The 22,682-nt window shown below is 36.5% G+C and overlaps 1 protein-coding gene across 2 annotated transcripts in view; it reads left to right on the plus strand.

The window, feature by feature from the left end:
- LOC127433521 (DNA repair protein XRCC4-like) overlaps positions 1–22,682 on the plus strand; it is a 50,725-nt gene that overhangs the window by 24,940 nt on the left and 3,103 nt on the right. The window contains exons 5-8 of one of the 2 annotated variants that reach the window (XM_051685507.1): positions 5,822–5,971; positions 6,369–6,505; positions 11,064–11,205; positions 15,246–20,788. In XM_051685507.1, coding sequence (XP_051541467.1) covers positions 5,822–5,971; positions 6,369–6,505; positions 11,064–11,205; positions 15,246–15,276 — 460 coding nt within the window. In that variant the 3' untranslated portion in view covers positions 15,277–20,788. Of the gene's footprint in view, positions 1–5,821; positions 5,972–6,368; positions 6,506–11,063; positions 11,206–15,245; positions 20,789–22,682 lie in introns of those variants that run through there. The other variant, XM_051685506.1, reaches the window with a different exon arrangement.

A 22,682-nucleotide genomic window follows, 5' to 3' on the forward strand; every position in this document is an offset into this window, starting at 1 on the left:
CTGGGTTATTTTGCTCTGCTGCCTGCACTTTTTCACACTCAAATATAAAAGCTCACCATTTACACATACTGTGGACTTATTGCTAAAAAATGGTTTAAAAAATAAAAAGACTCCAATTATTCATAAATAATATTGCATTTGTTTACAGTCTTATATAATTATTATTATTTTTTTTGTCCTAACTTTGTAAGCATGTAATTCTGGTTCTGTTCACTCCAACTCCCTCCAACAAGTCTTATTTTATTCCACTAGATGGCAGTAAGTACTAGAAATGTTTTTTTCCCTCTATCACCTTCTGTCAAAAAATGCAGATCTGAAAATGGCATTCTAATGCATTTTAGCCCTCACAGATGTGCTCGTTCATAGACATTCAGTCTAATTTTCAGTTCATGAACAACCCCCATTGTTTAATTGAATATCGTGGCTCATTAGTGGACTAGAAGCTCAATTTAGGTGTCATTAAAAAGCTGAGATCATCCGCTTTGTAATGATGTATAACATTTTAACATCAATAGTTGCTAACATATTGCCGATGATTTGTTTAGCCTGCAGGTTTGAAAAGCCCAGTCTGATCTTCACTTCACACACACACACACACACACACACACACACACACACCAACACCTCCTGGAACTCCCCTCCTCTCTCCACCTGCGACTCAATCTGCACTTATGATCTTTGAGGAGGATGTGTGCCAGGTCTTTTGGAAACAAAAGACTAGGACAGCTTTAGGCCCAGACGGCATTTCACCTGCCTTTCTGAAAGTCTGCGCTGACAAACTGGCCCCCATCTTCACACAGATCTTCAATAGATCACTGGAGCAGTGTGAAGTTCCCTGCTGCTTCAAATGCTCCACCATCATTCTGATCCCCAAAAACCCAAAATCACAGGACTTAATGACTACAGACCTGTTGCTCTCACGTCTGTGGTTATGAAGTCTTTTGAGAGACTGCTTTTGGCCTACCTGAAGGACATCATTAGACCCCTGCTGGACCCCCTTCAGTTTGCTTACCGAACAAACAGGTCTGTGGATGATGCTGTCAATATGGGACTGCATTATATCCTGCAACACCTCGACAGACCTAAGACTTATGCAAGGATCCTGTTTGTGGACTTCAGTTCAGCCTTCAATACCATCATGCCTGATCTTCTCTCAACCAAACTGACCCAGCTCTCCATGCCCACCCCAATCTGTTGATGGATCACCAGCTTTCTGACAGATAGGCAGCAGCTAGTGAGACTGGGGAAACTCACATCCGGGACCATTAGCACTGGTGCTCCTCAGGGATGCATTCTCTCTCCACTGCTCTTCTCCCTGTACATGAATTACTGCACTGCAAAAGACCCCACTGTCAAGCTCCTGAAGTCTGCAGATGACACCGCTATCATCGGCCTTATCCACAACTGTGACAAGTCTGCATACAGACGGGAGGTTGTACAGCTGGCTGTCTGGTGTGGTCACAACAACCTTGAGCTGAACATGCTCAAAACAGTGGAGATGACAGTGGACTTAAGGAGAAATCCCCCCGCACTCCCACCCTCACCATCCTGAACAGCACTGGAGTCATTCAGGTTCTTGGGCTCTACCATCTCTCAGGACCTGAAGTGGGACACCCATATAGACTCCATTGTGAAGAAGGCTCAGCAGAAGTTGTACTTCCTTCGCCAGCTGAGGAAGTTCAACCTGCCACAGGAGCTGCTGACACAGTTCTACTCGGCTTTCATTGAGTCTGTCCTGTGTACATCTATAACTGTCTGGTTTGGTTCAGCCACCAAATCAGACAGAAGGAAACTACAACGGACAGTCAGGACTGCTGAGAGGATTATTGGTTCCCCCCTGCCCACCCTCCAAAACATGTACATCTCCAGAGTGAGGAAACGTGCAAGTAGAATCACTCTGGACCCCACACACCCTGCCCACTCCCTCTCTGAACTGTTGCCCTCTGGCCGGCGCTACAGAGCACTGAGCGCCAGAACATCCAGGCACAAGAACAGTTTTTATCCTCAGGCCATTTTCCTCATGAACAATTAAACTGCCTCAGGACTCCCCCATAGTGCAATCATGTAAATACATATCTCATGTACATATGTAAATACACATATTTAATTCAATAACTGTACATATCCCTACCTTACACATACATTTCCACTTGCACTTGTGCATACGCCATTCTGTTATATGTCCTATTATTTGTATGTCTATTTATACTCTTACCTTGTTTTATATTCTGTGTCTCACTGTAATGTTCTGTGTGCACTGTGTGCATCACCAAAAAAAAAAAAAAAAAAAAAATTCCTTGTGTATGTGAGAACACTTGGCAATAAAGCTCATTCTGATTCTGATTCGGATTTTTCTGCTGGACCGCTTTTTTGTTCTGGACATCTAAGATATAACGTTGGATTATATACATAAGCAAGCTCACAGACAAGTAAAAAAGTTGAAGAGTTAAGCTTTAAAGTGAGTCAGTATCCAGTGCCATTGTATTGAAAGGATTGACCACAATATTCATTAAATTAAAACATCTCCTTTTATGTTCCTAATAAAGCGAAACTATTTTGGACACCACACCGGAGAGATTATAATGTCACACCCGAGGGCTTCTGGTTTTAATAAATAATAATCACAAATAACAAAAAATGATATATAAAAAAAGTTAAAGCATACTATCTACTTGCTTTCCTGCCACACGTGAAATGTGCAGTTTTGAAATATGTATTCTTTGTATTGAGCCAAGAGGTCAGTGTGTGATGTTTAGAATTCCTATTGATCGCACTTCTTCTCGTTATTCATATTCGCAGATCAGTACTTTTGTCTGCAAGGGAACGTGAAATTTCCTCACATTTTCAGTTCTAATGAAGGAGACACTCAGTGTAGCCAAGACAGAATTACTATAAATTACTGATTAGATTTATTATACAATCATTTGCTTCTTTTCCTTGTTCTTTTGAAGTGTTTGTATGTTGCTGTCTTGGTTTGTTTCTTTGTACCTGGAAACGTCTGCGGCTTTTTTCTGCAGTAACAAAGCTAAACAAATTTCAAAGAAAATGTGTTGTAACTACGCAAGCTATACACCTGCAGTTCATTACATTTTTTGTAAACTGCCTAAGGTAAAAGCAGATATAAAGTTTTTAGCTGTTTGGGGCTTACAGCAGCATTCAGCACATAAGAGACGTTTGTATTTGATGTCTTAAAGAAATATATTTCACTTTATTATTCTTTTGAAAAAATTTCAAACTGTAGTATTAATAAACTGTACAGTCACATTCCTGAGAATGAGAGCTTTCATTTGATATTTGATTTGTTCTATTTAAGTGCTGTTTGAAAGACTTTTATATTCATATTAATATTTCTACCACATGACCTTTTAGGTGGTGCTGATTTGCGACACAAAAGTTTTCAGGCCTTATTTTGACAGAATTACTTTAAATTACTGATTAGATTTATTATACAATAATTTGCTTCTTTTCCATGTTCTTTTGTAGTGTTTGTATGTTGCTGTCTTGGTTTGTTTGTTTGTTTGTTCCTGGAAACCTCTGAAGCTTTTTTCTGCAGTAACAAAGCTAAACAAATTTCAAAGAAAATGTGTTGTAATTACGCAAGCTGTGCACCTGCAGTTCATTATTACATCTTCCTTACAGATTTCCCTCTCTTCATGATCTCTCGTGATTTAAAACTATAAATATTAAAAATATATTTACTAAAAAAATATTTTTGGCTGCATCTTTATATTGTTGCTAGGGGACTCCAGATACACAAGATGTTTTTTTTTTTTTTATGTTCTCTGATACTCAATGCCATGTTAAAAGAGGGAACCTTAGATATGTATACACAGCGATTTTCTCTATAAAGGAGAACGTTGTTCGCAGTTCATTTGGCTGATTTAGAGCACATGATGCATACAGCACAAAGTGGGTGGTTGTGCAAATGAGGGAATCCCTGGACATCCTGGTAACAGGCTCTGTGTCTGTGTGCAAGTGTGTGCCTGTTGCTATTGCACACTTTTTTTCTCTCTCTCTCTCTGTCTACACTTGTTTCAGTGTTTCCTCTCAGTGACATCAGCCCGACTTTGCCATACACTTTCTAACATCATCCAAAACAAAATTATAGAGAATTAGTAATGCTACCCAACAGCGACATTGACAGCACTTACAGCACTTTATTGGTGTGTGTTTATACTTTCCAAACAGCCATCACAGGTGTCTCTGTTCAAAGACACTTAAGGTTTTCCATATTAAATAAAAGGGTGCTTATCCATATTTAAATTTGCATAAATATGAATAAAAACCACACTGTGATATAAACTGCAGTAACAGTAACGATTCATAACTCTCATAACTAAACATTTCCAAATGTTGTAAAAGAACAAACATTAATCTGTTCAAACCAGGGTTATTATAGTTTTACATATTGAGTTAAGTTTTATTTCAGTTTTATTTTGAATATGTCTTTTCAATCTAGTTTAATAAGTAGTCACTCTGAATGTTAGTTTCAGTTAGACTTTTTTAGGGGTAAAATTTTGTAATCAGGGTGTATTAGTTAACACAGTAGTTAACATGAACTAACAATAAACAACACTTTCACAGCATTCATTAATCTTGGTTAATGTACTTTAACATTAGTTAATACATTATGAACTAACAATGAACAATATTGTATAATTATAAATTCACATTAATGAAGATTAATTAATGCTGTAAAAAATTGTGATAACTAATCTATTAACAAGTGTTAACAAATATAACCTTTAAAGTGCTACCTTTTTCAGTATATTTAGTATTTAAATGTTTAGCATGAAATAACAATGAACGACAGTACATTTATAAATTAACATTAATCAAGATTAAGAAATGCTGTAAAAATTATTTTTAGTTGTTAGTTTGTGATGCCTAATCCATTAACTAATGGTAACGATTTAAAATTTAAAATTTTTAAAATTTTTAAATGTTTATTTTAAATGTTTTGTTTTAACAAAGAATAAACAATAGTATATTTATAAATCAACTTTTATATAAGATTAATAAATGCTGTTAAAAAAAATTAACTAATGTTTTTTTGTTTGTTGATGCATAAACCATTAACAAATACAACCTTGTTGTAAAGTGGGACTTTTCTGTATATCATTTTTTTTTATATCTTGCCAAAGTTAATCCTAATGAGTTAAATTAATGTTAATGATTCTAAGTAATGTTAATTCATTAATTTATTAGTGTTGTCTATAGTTATCATTGTTTAGTGAAATTCTCATGTTTAATTCTTAAGTTTTATAGGTTTCAAGTTTAAAAAAAATACTGTGTATCAAAAACTAAAGTTAATATGTGGTCATTTTAAGTATTTTTATTTTTTTTAGTTAGTTTGGAGTCCTTACAGAAGTACTTTTGTGTAGTGTGAGACAGTTTTTCCAATTACATTAAAGGGATAGTTTACCCAAAATGTTATATTCTGTCATCATCTTTGAGCTCCAAACCCATGTGACTGACTTTCTTCTGTGGAAAACAAAAGAAGATGTTAGATAGATAATTAGCCTTAGTAACCATGCACTTTTATCTTTTTTCCATACAATGACAGTGAATGGTGACTGAGGCTGGCACTTCCTTTTGTTTTCCATGGAAGAAAGAAAGTAATACAGGTTTTGATTGACATGACGGGTCACTAAATGATGACAATTTTGGAGGTTCGTTTTTGGAACGAACCCATTTGTAACTTTTTTCCGTTTTATTGTAGTTTAATTGTCTGTTTACGATAATAATGCTGATGTGAGCGGAGCGACTGGGGCGTATGAGTCTATGGGTGTTTTTCATAGATTTTTTTCCTCCCTCACAGAATGGAAAAGTACATACAAGGAAAGGAGACCCTCGAGAGGGACCTCTACAGTCGCTTTGTGCTGGTCCTAAACGAGAAGAAGGCCAAAATTCGAGCTTTGCAGGAGAGAGTCAAAGAACTTCAGCACTCTGTTGACGAGGATAGGCTGAGGTAATGGTGTGAATTGCCTGCTGTGACCTTTCATTATCATACAACCTCGCATGAGATATCTACTGACGCATTGCCATACCATCAGCACTTGTTCAGTTCAACTTTTCTGTTCTTCCCCTCTTAAGAAATGCCTATTTCATTAGGTAATCCCAATAGAATATTACGTTAAGGAATATTACTTCCAGTTTTTAGGTCTTTTTCTTGACAAACATGTTCAGGTCACAAAAAATAAAAGTACTAAAGCAGTGCACTGCTGTTCTTTAAAAAATCCACCCCACAAGACTTTGTATTCTGCTGATAAGGTGTTTTGAACATAATAGGTCATTAGATTGTGTGATGTATAATATGTAATCAAGTGTCTCATTAGCATCTTTTATCTGATGTTTTCCTTCATAAGGAAGAAAGCGGGAAGTGAAGACCAAGAGGTGATTGAAACCGCGGCAGAAAATAGCCTACGGGAAGAGAGCGATTACAGAGATGATGAACAAGAGGAAGATGATTCCATATGCCCTGAGCCAAAGCCTCTTATACAAGGTGACACTTTGAGTTACATAACGTCAGGCCGCTTTTAGATTTTGATGGAGGTGGGATGAACCAGCGTCCTGTGCTTATTAAACCTTTGAGCTCCTCATTAACCAGAACTGAGCTTGGCTCTGAATCAGGCCGCACACAGATGACATGAGACGTCCAGCTCACTAAGTGATTGTGACAGTCCACAGATAGTTCCTCTAGTTTGTTAGGCTCCCTTTGCGAAGTCCCTCATTGGTTATGCACATAGATTAGTCCCTAACTATGACATCATCTTCTAGACTGTTTCTTGGAAACGGCATCTGCTTTTTGTCGATTTCAACATCAGGCTACTTGAAGGCCATATTCGGGGGCTCGTCCAGGATGTTGAGTCAGGAGTTTTGAGGCACAAAAAGGGAAATGAATGGGAGAGGTGGAGTCACACATGATTTAGTTTCTCAATTTCTCAGTTTTTCCCGTTTAAACCCTGTGGAGTAAAAATGGGTTGTAAAACACTGAATAAATCATCTCCCCCCTTCCATTTGTCATGACTCCGTAAACAGTATGAATTGTAATGTGTGGTTGCTAGGTGTAGCCACTTTCTTTGGGCTTAGATCCTCAGTCTTTAGGCAGCCTCAGTGATTGTCCTTTTCCTTCAACAAACATGACTCAGTGGTCCATGTTTCAGATGGTTTGCTTTGCAATGGTTTTCTTCTTAAGACGTACTTAAAATGGTAGGAGTTGTTCTTTAGCTTTTTTTCCTCTGCAATAAAACTTACCAAAAGGGTGCAGTATATGGGGCGTAATTGAAAAAGTCCTCTAATGTGGTTAGGATGTTTGTTATGCCAACTAACGTGAGTAAAACCCACACAGTCTCGCATTAATAACTGTCCAGTTTGAATCAAACTCATGTAGAGGTAAACAAGACACACCTCTTCTGTAAGCACTTAAAGGGACAGTTTACCCAAAATGAAAATTCTGTTATCATCATTGGTACATGTTTGGCTTATTTCACTTTCTTTTCTTTTTTCATACAATATAAGTTACAGGTGACTTTCACTGTGAATTTCTCTAAGTGAACTTGAATTTCTCAGTACTTTTTACACCTCTGCCGAGCAGAAACCTTGAACAAACTCCTCTGTGCTACACTGTCATATCATATGAGGACAGATGTTTTCCTGCTGTGCTTTACTGCAGTTGCGCTGCATGTTCATCAGTTAATACTAATGTTCAACATGGTTTTAATGGGTTTATGATGTTAATCCATTTAGTGAATTTTCAGCTTTGGCCAGCAGCCCAAACACCGGCTGCTAGAACTTCCATTCGTCTCGTTCAGTCTTTTCAGTGCAAAGAGCCATTAGAGTTGCAAAAATTCACAAGCAATAACTCATCTTGTCATATTTGTGAAATCATTTGAACCAGTAAATTTGGCAGTAAGTGGCTGATATTTGGAAATGGCAATATTCAATCAAGTTGCACTTTTGAGATTTTCCATTTTAAAGGGGTTATTGTTTTCCCCCCAGAGATCCAGAGTCTGACCATAAACAAGCTGGGGTTTTTTTTCTGCTCTTACATATAAAACAATTATATTTACAGTTGCAATCAAAATGATTCAACCCCCCCGACCAGCAATGCGTTCTGGTGATGTGAATTAAAACACATCATCTAGAACCTCAGTAAACAGTCAAAGTAGTGTTATTGAGTGTTATTGAGAACAAAGAGTTCAGTTTACCCAAATTTAAAAATAAAAAATAACTGATTGTCTCCACAAATGTCATGTCAAAAATATTCAACCCCAAAGTCAATCATTTGTGGAGCATCCTTTACCCTTAATAACAGCAAATAAATGTTTTAGGTAAGTGTTCTCAGTCTTCGGACACCTCTCTATTGAATTTTTACACATTTCTCATGAGTAAATGCTTCCAGCTCTTTGACATTCTTTGGTTTCTGTGCTGCCACTGCTTCCTTAAAATCCCAACAAAGATTTGCAATGGGATTTCAATGATGGACTGAAAGGGCCATTTAAGGACATTCCACGACCTATCCCTGAACCTGATTTTAGACAACTTGGATGTATCATTGGTGTTATTGTCTTGCTGGAACATCCAGTGATCACCGAGCTTCAATTTACACACTGAAGGCATCACATTTTTGCCAAAATGTTCTGATACCTGAAATAATCCATGGTGTCAGTCACATAGTCAGGATAGCCATTTCCTGCTGCTGCAAAACACCCCCATTACAGGACTGACCCACCTCCATGCTTGACTGTGGGGATAGCGTCGTCTTGTTATCACCTTGCCTTTCTTACTCCAGACGTACTGCTGACCCATGGGTCTAAAACTTATTTTCAGTTTAGTGTCATATGTCCATAAAACCTTCTTCCAGGACTCCACAGGTCTTTCCAAATTCCTTCTTGAATATTCAAGTCAACATTTCCCTTGGTGAAAGTTTGCTTTCTTCCACACCCAAGAAGGTTGCTGTTGTATCATATTTTAAAAATGTATGAATGGTGCTGCCAACTTTGTCTATTGGAAATTGAAGTGCCTTGGAAATGTACTTTTAGCCATGACCTTTCTTGTGTAATGAAATAATCACCTCTATTAGCTTTTGTGACAGCTTATTTTTAATTGCATTTTTTGCATAGTAATACATTTTTGCTTACGACACTAAACTTGAAATAAGTGTCATCGTAGAGTGATGGCTTAATTTTGTTTTAAAACAATTATTTGTGTAGCCTTACATATTTAAGAAACAGCTACATGCAATAAGGGTTGAATAATTATGACATGGCTGTATTTTAAAAAAACCCTGCTATTTAGAAATATTAGGTTATATAGTCACACTGACTATGAATGTGATACTCAGCTGATATTGATGTAATGTTTAAAAATGTTGGGTCATTAGAAAAGGTTGCCTTTATAAATCCTTACTGTCAATTTTGATTGCAACTGTATATATATATATATATATATATATATATATATATATATATATATATTATTAGGAATGGGAAATTTAACATTAATTTCTGCAATTATTAGTTGACTGTTTATCATGTTAAAAAAAGTTAACGCAATTAATGCAGTATCCATTTTTTACTTCCTGAAACTTCACTAATGTTTTTCCCCACTTCCTGTGGCTAAAATTGGCATATATGAATTTCCAATTTACACACTCGACTCTGCTTCACATGCTTGTTCACACATGGTCCGGGCATATCAAACATGGGTGCGGATTTACTGTGAGGAAAATGGAAACTTGCAAGTAAAGAAAGCCGCAAGTAAGGAGTCAGGTGTGGGAGAGATATGGGCAAGCTGCTGTATCTCTTTGCATCACCCGAAAATGCTCTCTCGCTGTCATCTGAACCAGTGTCAAAAGTGAAACCCTGCGAGAGAGAAACCCAGCATGTGCGCGATAGAGACTAAACGGCAGCCAGAAAAATTTATCGTTTTGAGATTTAAAACTTCTGCAAGTTAAACTTTAGCATTCAATTCAGTATCTGTATGTGTCTGATAATGCCTTGGCAATGTACACCTAAGTTTATCTTCACAATAAAGCTTGATATGAATGGAATCTGCCCATTTGATCCTTATTAAAAAAGTCCACTGGAAAACAGCAGAAGATTTTACCACACTTTTAATTACAGCATGTCCACTGATTTTATGGCATTTATACATATACTTGTATCAAAGATTTATACCTGTAATAATGTGTCTGACTCTATCCTCAAAAACTTAATATTTTAACATATACATATTTAAATGATTAAAATAAATGATGACTAACCAATTTCTTGCAAGTTCTTTGAGACAATGTATAAAGTAAATATATTTATGATTATATTTTAATGTTTGTTTTAATGTAAGGTTTACCATGATTCATCACGATTAATAACAGTAAATTGTGCAATTTAATTAGTTAAAAAAAATTATCGGTTCACAGCTCTTATATAGATAGATTGAGAGATTTTATTTATTATATATTTCATATTTTATATATTTATTTTATTTGTAAAATTAATACATTTTTATTTTTATTTTATATTTATAAGAAAATAACATTGTGTCAGATTCATGAAAATATTTTCCCTGAAAAATGCTTTACAATCTATTAAGAATCAGACTAAAATGATCAGGGACACTGTAAAAATTTAAATTCAGCCAATCGTTTCAAACACTGGGATTCTTCAGAAGGATATGCAGAGTCGCAGGTACTACTCACAGCCAGGAACAGCACAAGATTTGACAGAAATGTACTACATTTAACCCTTGTCGATAGTTCTTCTTGTGTTTAGAATAATCTTCACTTGGTGCGGAAAGGGTGACTGAGTGTGCCAAGTTGCTTAATAATAAGTAGCCATGTAAATTCCTGTGTAAATGTGAGCATGCGTATGTTTTCAGGAGTATTTCAGAACAAGCTGTTTTTGCAGATTGTTTTCTATAAATTTGCTTTTTGGACTGGAAAGGAAGTTTTAAGTTCTGAAAGTTACAAAAGATCAAGGAAAATGTTATTGATTCCTTATGATGTGAGCTCTTTAAATGAAAGTCATATAGAGCTCAGGCTTTAATGTTGTGTCTAACAGAGATGCCAGAAAGCAGCCCGATGGACGACAGTCTGAATGACATCACAGATGTGGCCCCCTGCCGCAAACGTCGCCATCGCCATATGCAACAGCTGGAGAATCAAGCCAAACGAGCAATTCTGGACCAGCAACAGAGATCCAGGTATCATCACTCAAATTTTAACACATATCGTCCATCTTGTTATTTTTTTTTATTGCAGATGATCAGCTCATAATGCACCCAAACTCCGGGAGGCCCATTCTCTAATGTTCCATATGATACCCATAAACTCCTGCGACTGTTGCCATAAAAATGTCAGTGATAATTCCGGTTTTCTAATTCTCCTGTGTCCATTTAATGTGATCTTGGATGCTGCTTTCTCCACGATGACGGGCAGTCGAGCAGACAGAATTGGGTTTCCTAGAACCTTCTTTTCCTCTGTGCAGAAGCCATTGCCTTAGCACCTTTGTTACAATCAGTCACAATATTTTTTTTTTTCTTCCAGTGTTGGCCTCCCTAGGTGCATCTTTCTCCTTTCCTTCTTTATTTATTAATAGGAAAAATGTGTATAATTTCATCTCAGTCTTTGCCAGTACCTCATTGGCCCCTGATAATTGTACAATAAAACTCCCCCAAATGGTTTAAATTTGCGTTGAGCAACTTCTTCACACTTGATGGTACCCCAGGGACGCCAATCCTGAGAAAACGTGTTGTGCTTTTTACTAAAATAATCTTACTGTTTTGGAGATTACACCAAACAACTCGTTTCTGAGTTGGTTATTATTACTAACTGATTCTTAATCATTTTGGCCAATATATTTCCTTCATACTGCATTATTTAGACATGCAAATACAGATGTTTTTATCACGGGTAAGGGTGAGTAACATGTAAAATCCCTGTAAAAGGTATAGGTCACCTAAAAATGGAAATTCTCTCATCATTTACTGACCCTCATGCCATCCCAGACTTTCTTCTGCAGAACACAAACAAAGATTTTTAGAATGATATTTCAGCTATGTAGGTCCTTTCAATGCAAGTGAATGGTGGCCACTGGCCAGAACTTTGAAGCTCTAAAAATCACAAAGGCAGCATAAAAGTAATCCAAATGACTCCAGTGGTTTAATCCATGTCTTTAGAAGAGGTATGATAGGTGTGGGTGAGAAACAGATCAATATTTAAGTCCTTTTTTTTAATTATAAATCTCCACTTTCATGTTCACAATTTGAAAGCTATTGAGAGATTAAAGCAATAATTTTTCACCCTCATATTGTTCAAAGCCTGTATGACTTTTTGGTCATGATAATTCAAGGACGTCAATTCAGAACAATAGCAGTTCATATTAACTCACTTCAAAGCTTAAAAAAGCACCCAAAATGATCATAAAAGTAGTCCATGTCGTTCATCATATTTCAAGTCTATAATGCAGAAAACAACGAAAGTTCTCACTTGACCTATTGTGAATGAGTTTCTATCATAGCATTCATGAATGCGCAAAATGACTTACATTTAAAATAGTTTCTCACAAGCATCTAATGTTTGCCTTCAGAATACTTGGAAAGTGATGCTCGAGTCGCATGGACTACTTTATGATACTTTTTTTTTAAGCTTTAAAGTGAGTGCTTTAAAGTGTGTTTGTGCCACTCTGCCGGCAGAGTAAACGTTTAAACTGTGAGATTTAGATACACTCTTAAACACAGTTGATGTCACTATATGTTCTCACTGTCAGCAGACTCAGTGACATTCCCAAGCTGCGGTGGTTTATGACAGAATGGTGCCTCTCCGCCAGATGGTGTGTGCGTGTGCTCACATGTCAGGTGTTGAAGGGAACTGAGAGTTTGTATTGGACTTACTTTTTCTTGTTGCTGTTCCCGAACTGGGCTCTGCCACCACTGTAAGAATTTCCAAGCGTTAATGGACTTCCATGGCAGGGAATTCTGGCTCTTACATCTTTAGAGAACAATATTGCATTCGCCACTTTGTATCGCAGGAGACGTGAAATCCAGCTGGAGTTCACCAAGAATTCTCATCATCTCATACCGTTCCTGGAATGGTGTGTTTAAACATCCACGTGGCTTTAAATGCGTTGTTAATTACACTTAATTTTGTGCCTCAGTGAGAGCTGAAACGCTCTTTGAGGACTTGAACTGTACACTCTTAAGTGGCAAAAAACTAAAGGGGTAGTTCACACAAAAATGAGAATTCAGTCATCATTCACACACCCTCATGTTGTTCCAAACCTGTCTTATTTAGCTAATATCTATTATGTCCAGGCTGCACTTTTCAATACAATGAAAGCAGATAGCAACTAGGGGAAATTTTTTTATTATGAAAGTACCATAGAAGTTGTCCAAACTACTTCTAAGCTAAGTCTTCTGAAGCCATATGATAGCTTAGTTTGAAATCATGGTTCAATGAAAATGTTCTCCTTCTCTGTGGCTCTCAAATCTTATTCACACTATTGATTAATCTAACCTGCTGGGTTGTGATCAGTGCCAAAATACTTCAGAACCAATTATGTTTGGCATCATATGTGTTTACATGCACAGCAATAAGCTGATTACCATCAAAAATCAGACAACGCAAGAAAACCACGTTTACATGAGACTTGGTTGTTTTCTATTTTTGACGTCAAAATGTATAACGGCATGCGCACACTAGATAAGCCGGTAAGAACCGCAGTAAAGGTGTTGACATGCAATGCGAAATCGGGGTAATGTGCAAAAAAATCTATGTGTGCCGAGCATAACCTGTGTAATATAGTTGCTTAAATTTCAGTCTGTTTCTCACACAAAGCTATGGAATGTCTTCAGAAAATCAACTGGATACACAAGTTTTCTACTTTTATGGTGCTTTTATTTTATTTATTTTTTTAGTTACTCTGTGCTTTTGTTGTATGGAAAGAGCAGCATGGACATTCTGTCAAACATCTTTGTGTTCCATAGAAGAAAGTAAGTCACAAGGGTTTGGACCAACATTAGTTGACAGAATTTTAATTTTTGGGTGAACTATCCCTTTAAGACAATCTCTCTGATGCTTGTATATAAAGCAGATATCAAAGCAAACTCTCACATCCCCCAAGTTAAGTAATGAGTCACAACGAACACAGTCACTGTTCAGACCTCTAGTGCCTCCCAAGCCAATGACGATCCCGTTCTGCCAAAATCTTTGGTTTAATAAAAAAGCAAAGAGCCTTTTATTGTCAGTTTAAAAGCCTCAGATGAGCATTGAAAAATCAAGCATGGCCAGTAGAGGATTCTCAATTGGAAGCAGCCAAAATACAAGCTCCAAGATAGTCAAGAGATGGTGCCACAACTTTTTCACAAACAAATCACACAATCCCAGGAGTCTAAACAACTAGCGTTCACACATGGCGAGACTCTGTGCCATGACATCTGCTCTTATAAAGGCCATTTTAAAAACATTTCTCAAGCAAAGGCAGAAAAGAATCAATGAGCAGACATTATTTGTTTATTCAGCTACAGAACTGCATGTGGCATTCACCTTTAGTCCATGTATTCTCAGTTCTTGACAAACGTAATGCTATGATTCAATAATTTGTGATTTTCATTCAAGTACATATGAAACTGTTTGCAACCCATTTTTTTCCATAATCATAGTTCTGAGTGAAACGGGCCATCAACGAGATTTATTAATTTTTTTTTCATCAGGAGTTGATTGGATCTTTAAAAGTGGGCGTTTCATACCAAAATGGAGGTGTGGGATTGAAACATATTTGGCTGTTTTTCCTGCCCACATGAACATCATGATATCAGACGAAATGGCAAAGCGTTTTAGAGGAGGAGCAAGATATTATGATTAAAGATTACAGAGACATTTTTATTTGGAATAATGTGCATCGAATCGTTTACAATAAAAAATGAGAATTCTGTCATCATTTACTCACCCTCGTGTTGTTCCAAACCTGTATGACATTCTTTCTTATGTGGAACACAAAAGATGATGTTAGGCTTAATTAAAGCCTCAGTCACCATTCACATTCATCTTCTGCATCTGCACATTCTGCGTCTTTTTTCTATACAATGAAAATCAGTGGTGACTAATGCTAACATCATCTTTGTGTTCCAAGTAAGTAAGAAAGTTGAATGGGTTTGAAAATCGTGAGGGTGAATAAATGATATCTGAACTTTCATTTTTTGGTGAACTATCCCGGGTCAATTTTGACTTCATGTCTCCTTCCCAGGTCAAAAAGATGGAAGTCAAAACAATATTAGAGGACTCAGTGAGGCATCTGAACTTGTGATCCAGTAACTAATGGTCTGAATAGCCATTTTAAAACACAAGAAGAGGGAGACAGCTCACAGAGAAAGAAAGAGAGAGAAAGGGAGATGGCAAGAAGACAGAGATGGATTCATTTAGCCCCTGGCTCAAAGATTGCAGTTCTACAGTTTCGCAGCACCTGCCTAGAGATGGATCTGGCACAGCTTGACAACCGACAACAGTCAACCCAGTTACACTGCATTAATCCAGCATTCAGCTTGTTTGCTGACGTTCGCTTTGTGTTGCTTTCGTTCAGGCAATGTTATAGCTAACAGCGAATTACCCTTGCAAAAGTATTGTATCAAGCTCTAACAAACACTAACAGTAGTGTTTTTGGACAGTTGAAAAGACTTTGCAGTGTTGGTTATTTTATTTGTTTCATCCCTGAAAAAGCGCTGTTATGTAGCATGTGATCCAAACATGCTTCATAAATTGTCCTGGATTTTACATAGTCCAAAACTACTACTATAACCCTAATTAAATCATCTATTGTTTAACAGTGCAATCTTATTGGTCAAAAATCCTGCTACCCATAGCTGTATATTAAATGTAAGCAACCTGATCTAACAGAATCACATTACTGTACCTACATTCTTGCAAAAGTCGCTCGTTGTGAGCGAGCCAAAAGTGTCATAGAAGCATCACAAAACGAGTTGGTTGATTGAGCAGTTGCGTTTTTTTTATCTCATATTTGCTTTTTATGATACTCGGTTATGTTTAGGTTAGGGAGGTAGGTTTTGTTGATTTAAAACTCGATAGAGCATTAACCTCCTTTGGGAGAAAATATAGTGCCACTTAGTGGACATTCTGCCTCAACTGCTGCGTTGCGTGTAATGTAATGTCATTTAGCAAAAATGTCACTTCAGTTGTGTAATTTTCATGAGATCAGGCTCAACATATATATATTGTGTAGGGGACCTACACAATATTAGGGAGGTGGTTTTAATGTTGTGGCTGATCTGTGTGTATATATATATATATATTATTGGTTCCCCCTAAAATAAACTTAGAAGTATGTGGGCTAATGTTGTGGTTTGGACCTGTAATCCAGACTTATATAGCTGTAGTCTGACATTGGTTTTTTTAGAGAACCATACGGCCTCAAGAGTACAGTATAATGTCTGACCACCCTCTCATCCTTTCTGGCCGCATCCTTTCTTCTTCTAACCAGATCCAGAGTTTTTCGTCATGCCATCAGGAAAAGAAACAGAAACATAAGACCTTTTTCCCCAAACCCGCAGACAATTCCTACCCTTTTCCCACACAATAGCAAAATAAGTGGATTACAAGATGAGTGTGTCCGCATTCATGCTTATATGAAGGTACATAAAAGCCGCTACGTAGCCGTATTTAGCCGTCTTCTGCCACAAACCTGACTTGCATGTACCTGGGTGATTCTGCAATTGAAGGTGTTTTCTGTCACCTAGGATTATTATAGAAAAAATGCAGGACAATCTGTTTACACAACCAATGGAAGATGTTGGAGTTTTCTTGAATCTGATTGAAAACAGTAATTATTTCTGCAATTCGGTTTCCTGACGCTAGTGGCGCAGAAATTACACACTTCTTTAACATAAATGAAACGCATAGTTTAAAGAAGTTTCATTTTAACAAGGTTTCAAGTGCTCAAAACTGCCCCATATTAAAGAATCACCCACCTTTGGATTTCCTCCCAAAGGGCACTAGAAAGTAACTCTTTCTGTTCGTCATCAAAGCTACCCTTACAGGACTGCAGAGCTTAGTTGCACCAAAATTATTTCCAGATGCCGACTGCGCTGGAGAACCCCCTGATTAGGCCACATGTTTACACCTATGTAATGTGCATAAATGCAGATGCACTGTTTACATCAATATTGCCCAAGATTATGCTGAGTAAGCATAATTTCGCATACGACAATTTTAAGTTTACTACACAAAGGCTTGTTGAAATCACTGCAGATTGATTTCTGATGTTCGAGTTACTTAGTTTAATAAAATGTGGTTTCAGAGAGCAAAATAAGATTGGACAAATCAGCTGATTCTATTTCATTGTTACATTATTAAAAAAATATCAAAATCTAAGGTCCTTTACAGTCATCAGGGTTTACATGGCACCAACACCATCTAAAAGCAACTTTAAAAGTCACTTCTCTGTAACAGTGTTTGAACTAGAGTGCCAAGCTACAGTATAAAAGTATAACTTGAAGTAGTTCAACTACAGTCAAGCTACTCCTTTCGAAGTAATAAGCTACACCACAAGCTACTAACGAAAAGTAGCAAATGACGTTGAAGCTACTTAAGGGGGCAAAATATATCAGATGAATTAAGTCATATTTTCTGACACAAAAACAATGAAGATTTATTTATTTTTTTTTCAGTTAAAGAATAGGTATACTATTCTCTTCAGGAGTTTAGACCCATAAAGATGTCTTTATATTCCTTCAGACTGGAGTTATACAAATGCAGGGATCTCCAGACCTCCTCACACACATGCTCTTGACTTGCACATACACTGTTTTGTTTTTACCTTCATCTCATGATGTTTAGCGATTACATCTTCTAGCGCTTCTTCGTGACAGCGATGGCTCAAATGTGAGTGTTGCCACCTTGTGGACCCACTAATTAGTGCAAATAAATCCAGGCGCATGCGCATTCTACACGTTCAAAGATGCACGCGTTTAGTGCCCGCATACTCTGCTATCGACTAAATTCGCATCATGCATCCGTCCACGTCTGACCAAAGCATAATTTGGGCTTTAGGGTGACGGCATCAAACTTAAACAGAAACACTATATACAACTAAAAAACTTGTGAATGTTCTTATTTATAAAGCTGAGATGGGAACATAGTAACAATGAAATATTTCACTAAAGATTTAAAATGTTGCGCAAGGACTCGAATCTGTGAATTGTTTTTTAATTTGTTCATTTACATGAACGTACGAACGAACCGAACTTTCCAACACTACATTTGTTAGAGATGGCAGTTTAAGGCCAAAACACATTCCACGCAAGTACGTGAACGCAGGCAGTTCTTGTAATGCAAGCTTGATTTAGTGTGATGTTGCATTGCAAAATGTGTCAGACCTCAATTTATAGCACAACACAAGTACGCGTCGCTTTCTCAGCGTTGCCACAAGGGGCACTCTAGCGGACATTAGTGTGAACTGTCTGCTTCTACTGTGAGTGTTCTCTTTTAAGTCACTTACTTTCATGCGGAGCAACAGTTTGAAGAGAATATTGCTCTCCAAGTAAGTAAAAGTCAATAAATTCATAGCAACTTACCAGAATAATAACACATCCAGTTTCATCGCACAGACTTTTGAAAGTAACTCTATCGCCCCCCTTGAGTACTGAGGTTTGTTACCACCACAGTAACACAAGAACACATGTTAAGCATGTTCAACCCGACTCTGCATTGGCAGTACATAGGCTAAGTGCTCACATCTGCGTATACTTGTGTAAAGTATGTGTCTGGCCTTAGGAGAATGCATTTGACTATTCACTCAGTTCTCTCAGCTGTAAAGCTACGAGTGCAATACAGTGTGACATTAAAAACAACAATGTAGTGTTTTGTCACACTGCACTGATATTTGTTGGATATAGAAGCTTGCTTCTGGAAAAGTTATACTGCTTTAAAAACAGTTAAACTGCTGTCAATTGCTGGAAAACAGTTAAGTTAGTCACGTCATTGCTTGAACTTGGCTGTTCCCAACACTGCGCGGTAGAGCATATTTCTTAGAAACTGATGATAATGATAATAAATTGATTTATTAGAAAGAAGTGTGGCATCTGTTTTAGAAGCCATTTTTAAGACTTCCTCTTAAATATGAGCTTCGTTCTTTTACAAATACAGCACAACTGTTGGCTCACATCACCTACAGTTTGCTCCCTTTCTGCCTGACAGTTGTTTAATTGTAAGTATTTGAATCCTGAACTGCACTTGTGGCAGGGTTAGACCTAAAATTTGATCCTACAGAGATGTTGAAACTGGATCGGTCTGAGACCATGTGAAAGTGCTTCTAATGTGATATAAAAGGTGTTTTAGAATAGTGCAGAATCCTAAACATTTCTTCATTTTATGTCATAACTCGTCTTTTTTCCCGATTTAAATTTTAAAACTATAGGGCTGTAAAACTATATCAATAGGGCTGGGTATTGATAAAAATTTCATATATAAAATATACCCAAATGTATCAAAATCGAAACAAAATAAATTATAGTTTCTTTCATATGTAAGCAAAATGGACATTATAATTGTTATAATGTCCATTGTGCTTAAGAAATTCTCTCTCAGCTAATGGTTAGTTAAAAATTATTAACAAGGCCCAAACTATTGCTATTTATTTAACATATATAATCATCAACATGACCAAAACGGAAGTAAACCTTAAAGGAATATTCCGGGTTCAATAAAAGTTTAGCTCAATCGACAGCATTTGTTGCATAATGTTGATTAACACAAAAATTATTTTCGACTCATCCCTCCTTTTCCTAAAAATTTTTTTTTAAATTGTGGGTACGGTGAGGCACTTACAATGGAAGTAAATGGGGCAATTTTTGGAGGGTTTAAAGGTGGAAATGTGAAGCTTATAATTTTATAAAAGCACTTACATTAATTCATCTTTTAAAACATGTACTGTACATGAGCTGTAAAATCATCAGCCAAATAACAATAGACAATGCATCTATTTGCACTTCCGCAGTTAATTAAGAATGTACTAAGACTTTAGTCATTAATCTTACAGTTCATACAAAATCTTTTTGTTTAAACAGTGGCCCCTAACAATTACTTAGTTTAATAATTGTAAATCTTGACTTATACTACACATAAATAACTAATATTGGCATTATATTCATGTTGGTTATCCAGAGGGGAACTGGCCCCCACAGAGAGCCTGTTTTCTCTCAAAGTTATTTTTTTTTAAGTAAGTTAGTTTTGTGTTCCTTGCAACAGTCACCTTAAGCTTGCTCACTCGGGGTCTAAATATAAATATTATTATTTTCTATTATTTATTTTAAGGCACAATTTACAGTCATGTCTTCTTTCTTTTTTTAAACTACACTATTATGACTTGAAGACTTTAATATATTACAGGTTTTTCTGTTGAAGCATAATTTTCGGTAAAGCTGCTTTGAAATTATGTGTGTTGTGAAAAGCATTATGCAAATAAAAATAACTTGACTGTAAAGTTGTTTAAATCATTGTTTTTGTGGTCGTTTTAGGGTTTTAAGGTTTATAGTGTTAAGTCGTAATGGCTACAAAGTTGTAAAATTGGATAGAACGTTACACAGAAAAGGTTGGTATTTTATCGCTCTAAAATCATGTTAACAGGCATATTGTTTAAGTCTTGTGTCTATACTTTTGAAACAGTGAATATTTTAAAGTTTACAGATTGGCCCCATTGACTTCCATTGTAAGTGCCTCACTGGAACCCAGATTTTTTCTTCTTTTTTTTTCTTCTTTTTTTTTAAGAAAAGAAAGGACTAATCGAAATTCATTTTTATGGCAATCAGCATTATGTCACAAATGCTGTCGATTGAGCCTAGCTTGTATTGAACCCGGAACATTCCTTTAAAGTAAAAATTGAAGATTGATCTTGGTGTAAGAATCAATATCATGATCATTCAAATGAAGGTCACAATCTGAAAATGTATATTTTTACTCAGCCCTATTTGGTATGGTATAACTGTAGTGTGTTCTAAATCTTTTTGATCTGTGTAAATTAAAACGGTCACACGTTTAACAAAATTCTTAATTGCTCTGATGCGCCAGACAAGTGCTCTGATCTTTTTATAATCTTTAATAATGTTTCGTTTTTATTTATTTATTTATTTATTTATTATTTACAAATTCCCTCCCTCTGGTAGTTAAGCTAATAAGCTAAATTTTAGTTACATTTTTTCATTTGTATTTTTCCTGATTGTTATTAGGGCAGTATTTTATGGAGCAGCTCTTTCTATTGTGCCACCATGTAAAATGTTTTCTCAGATATCCTCAGCATGATCAGCTAAAGTGCCGCCTTACCTGATTATCGAAGTTACCATATTAGTAGACACTATTGGATACAAACCTGTTCCTAATAAGAAAGAGCTTGTTTCCAGGGAAGGCTTTTAAAGACTATGTGAATGCATGGACAACACAATTAACTTTTAATGAACTTCCACATGAGGCTTATTAAAGCTCAGATAACAGAACCCTTTGAATATGATTCCTGATTTGTGCTATGCATTTTTGCTACAACGTTACATGAAGCTTGTATATAGGGGAGACCGGGGCTAGTTGTCACACTTTTTACACAAGTGAATATTTCTCAGGGTAAGTTTGTTTTTGAAAGTCAGTTTCTGCATAGAGACATACCTTAAAATCTTAACTAGAAAAAAACTATGAACATTTTCAGTGTTATTGCCCTGGAAATAAGATTAATTGGAAATACTTTGACGTTTGGTGACAACTTGTCCCAATAGTAGCAATTGACTGTGGAGGATCTGAAAAATCTCTAATGGAGCATCTAGGACATTTTTTATCCTTAAAGAACCATATTGTCAACTCAAGAACCCTATATACCAAAAATAGTTTCTTCTTTTCTGAACCTAAGTTGCTGCAAAGAACCATTGAACTGTTATTTCTTTCGACAGATATGACGTCTAACATGCTGTCCTGTGTTTAATTTCAGCCATGTTGTCCATGTGTTTTCTAGTACGCTACCAGACAAACTTTGCTTAAAAAGCTACATGATTCCTGGCACATCCTGAAATTAACAGGCTTACGGGACCATAAATCTAATTTATTTTCCCTGTGACCTGATTTCTTCCAGTGCCTTTGAAAGCTGTCCGTAGTTCTTATAGACAGGATCCTGTGGGAATTACTGCAGCTTAACCTTTTACTTTTACTTTTATTGCTGAGGAAGCAGTTTGGGATATTCCAATTTTATCACAGTATAGCGACTTTTGCTTAATTCTCACAGGTGAGACTTGCACATCATTTTGTTCATTCCATTTTTGTTCTTTAGTAATTTAAAAGTAAACTTGTCCTAGTTCTACAATTGAGAGAGTTGGATGTATTAAAGTTACATTACCTAAATGGACCCCAAAACGCTTCTGGACACTACTTGCACTACTTCACCCAAAGGGATAGGCATAGTTGAATGAAAATTCTCTCATCACTTACTCACCCTCATGCCATCCCAGATGCGTATGACTTTCTTTCTTCTGCTGAGCACAAACAAAGATTTTTAGAAGAATATTTCAGCTCTGTAGGTCCATTCAATGCAAGTGAATGGTGATCAGACCTTTCAAGCTCCAAAAATCACATAAAGGCAGCATAAAAGTAATCTATATGACTCTATCTATAGTGGTTTAATGTACAGTGCATCCGGAAA

Source organism: Myxocyprinus asiaticus, chromosome 43, assembly GCF_019703515.2.
Source record: "Myxocyprinus asiaticus isolate MX2 ecotype Aquarium Trade chromosome 43, UBuf_Myxa_2, whole genome shotgun sequence".
In the NCBI taxonomy this organism is placed as follows: Eukaryota; Metazoa; Chordata; class Actinopteri; order Cypriniformes; family Catostomidae; genus Myxocyprinus; species Myxocyprinus asiaticus.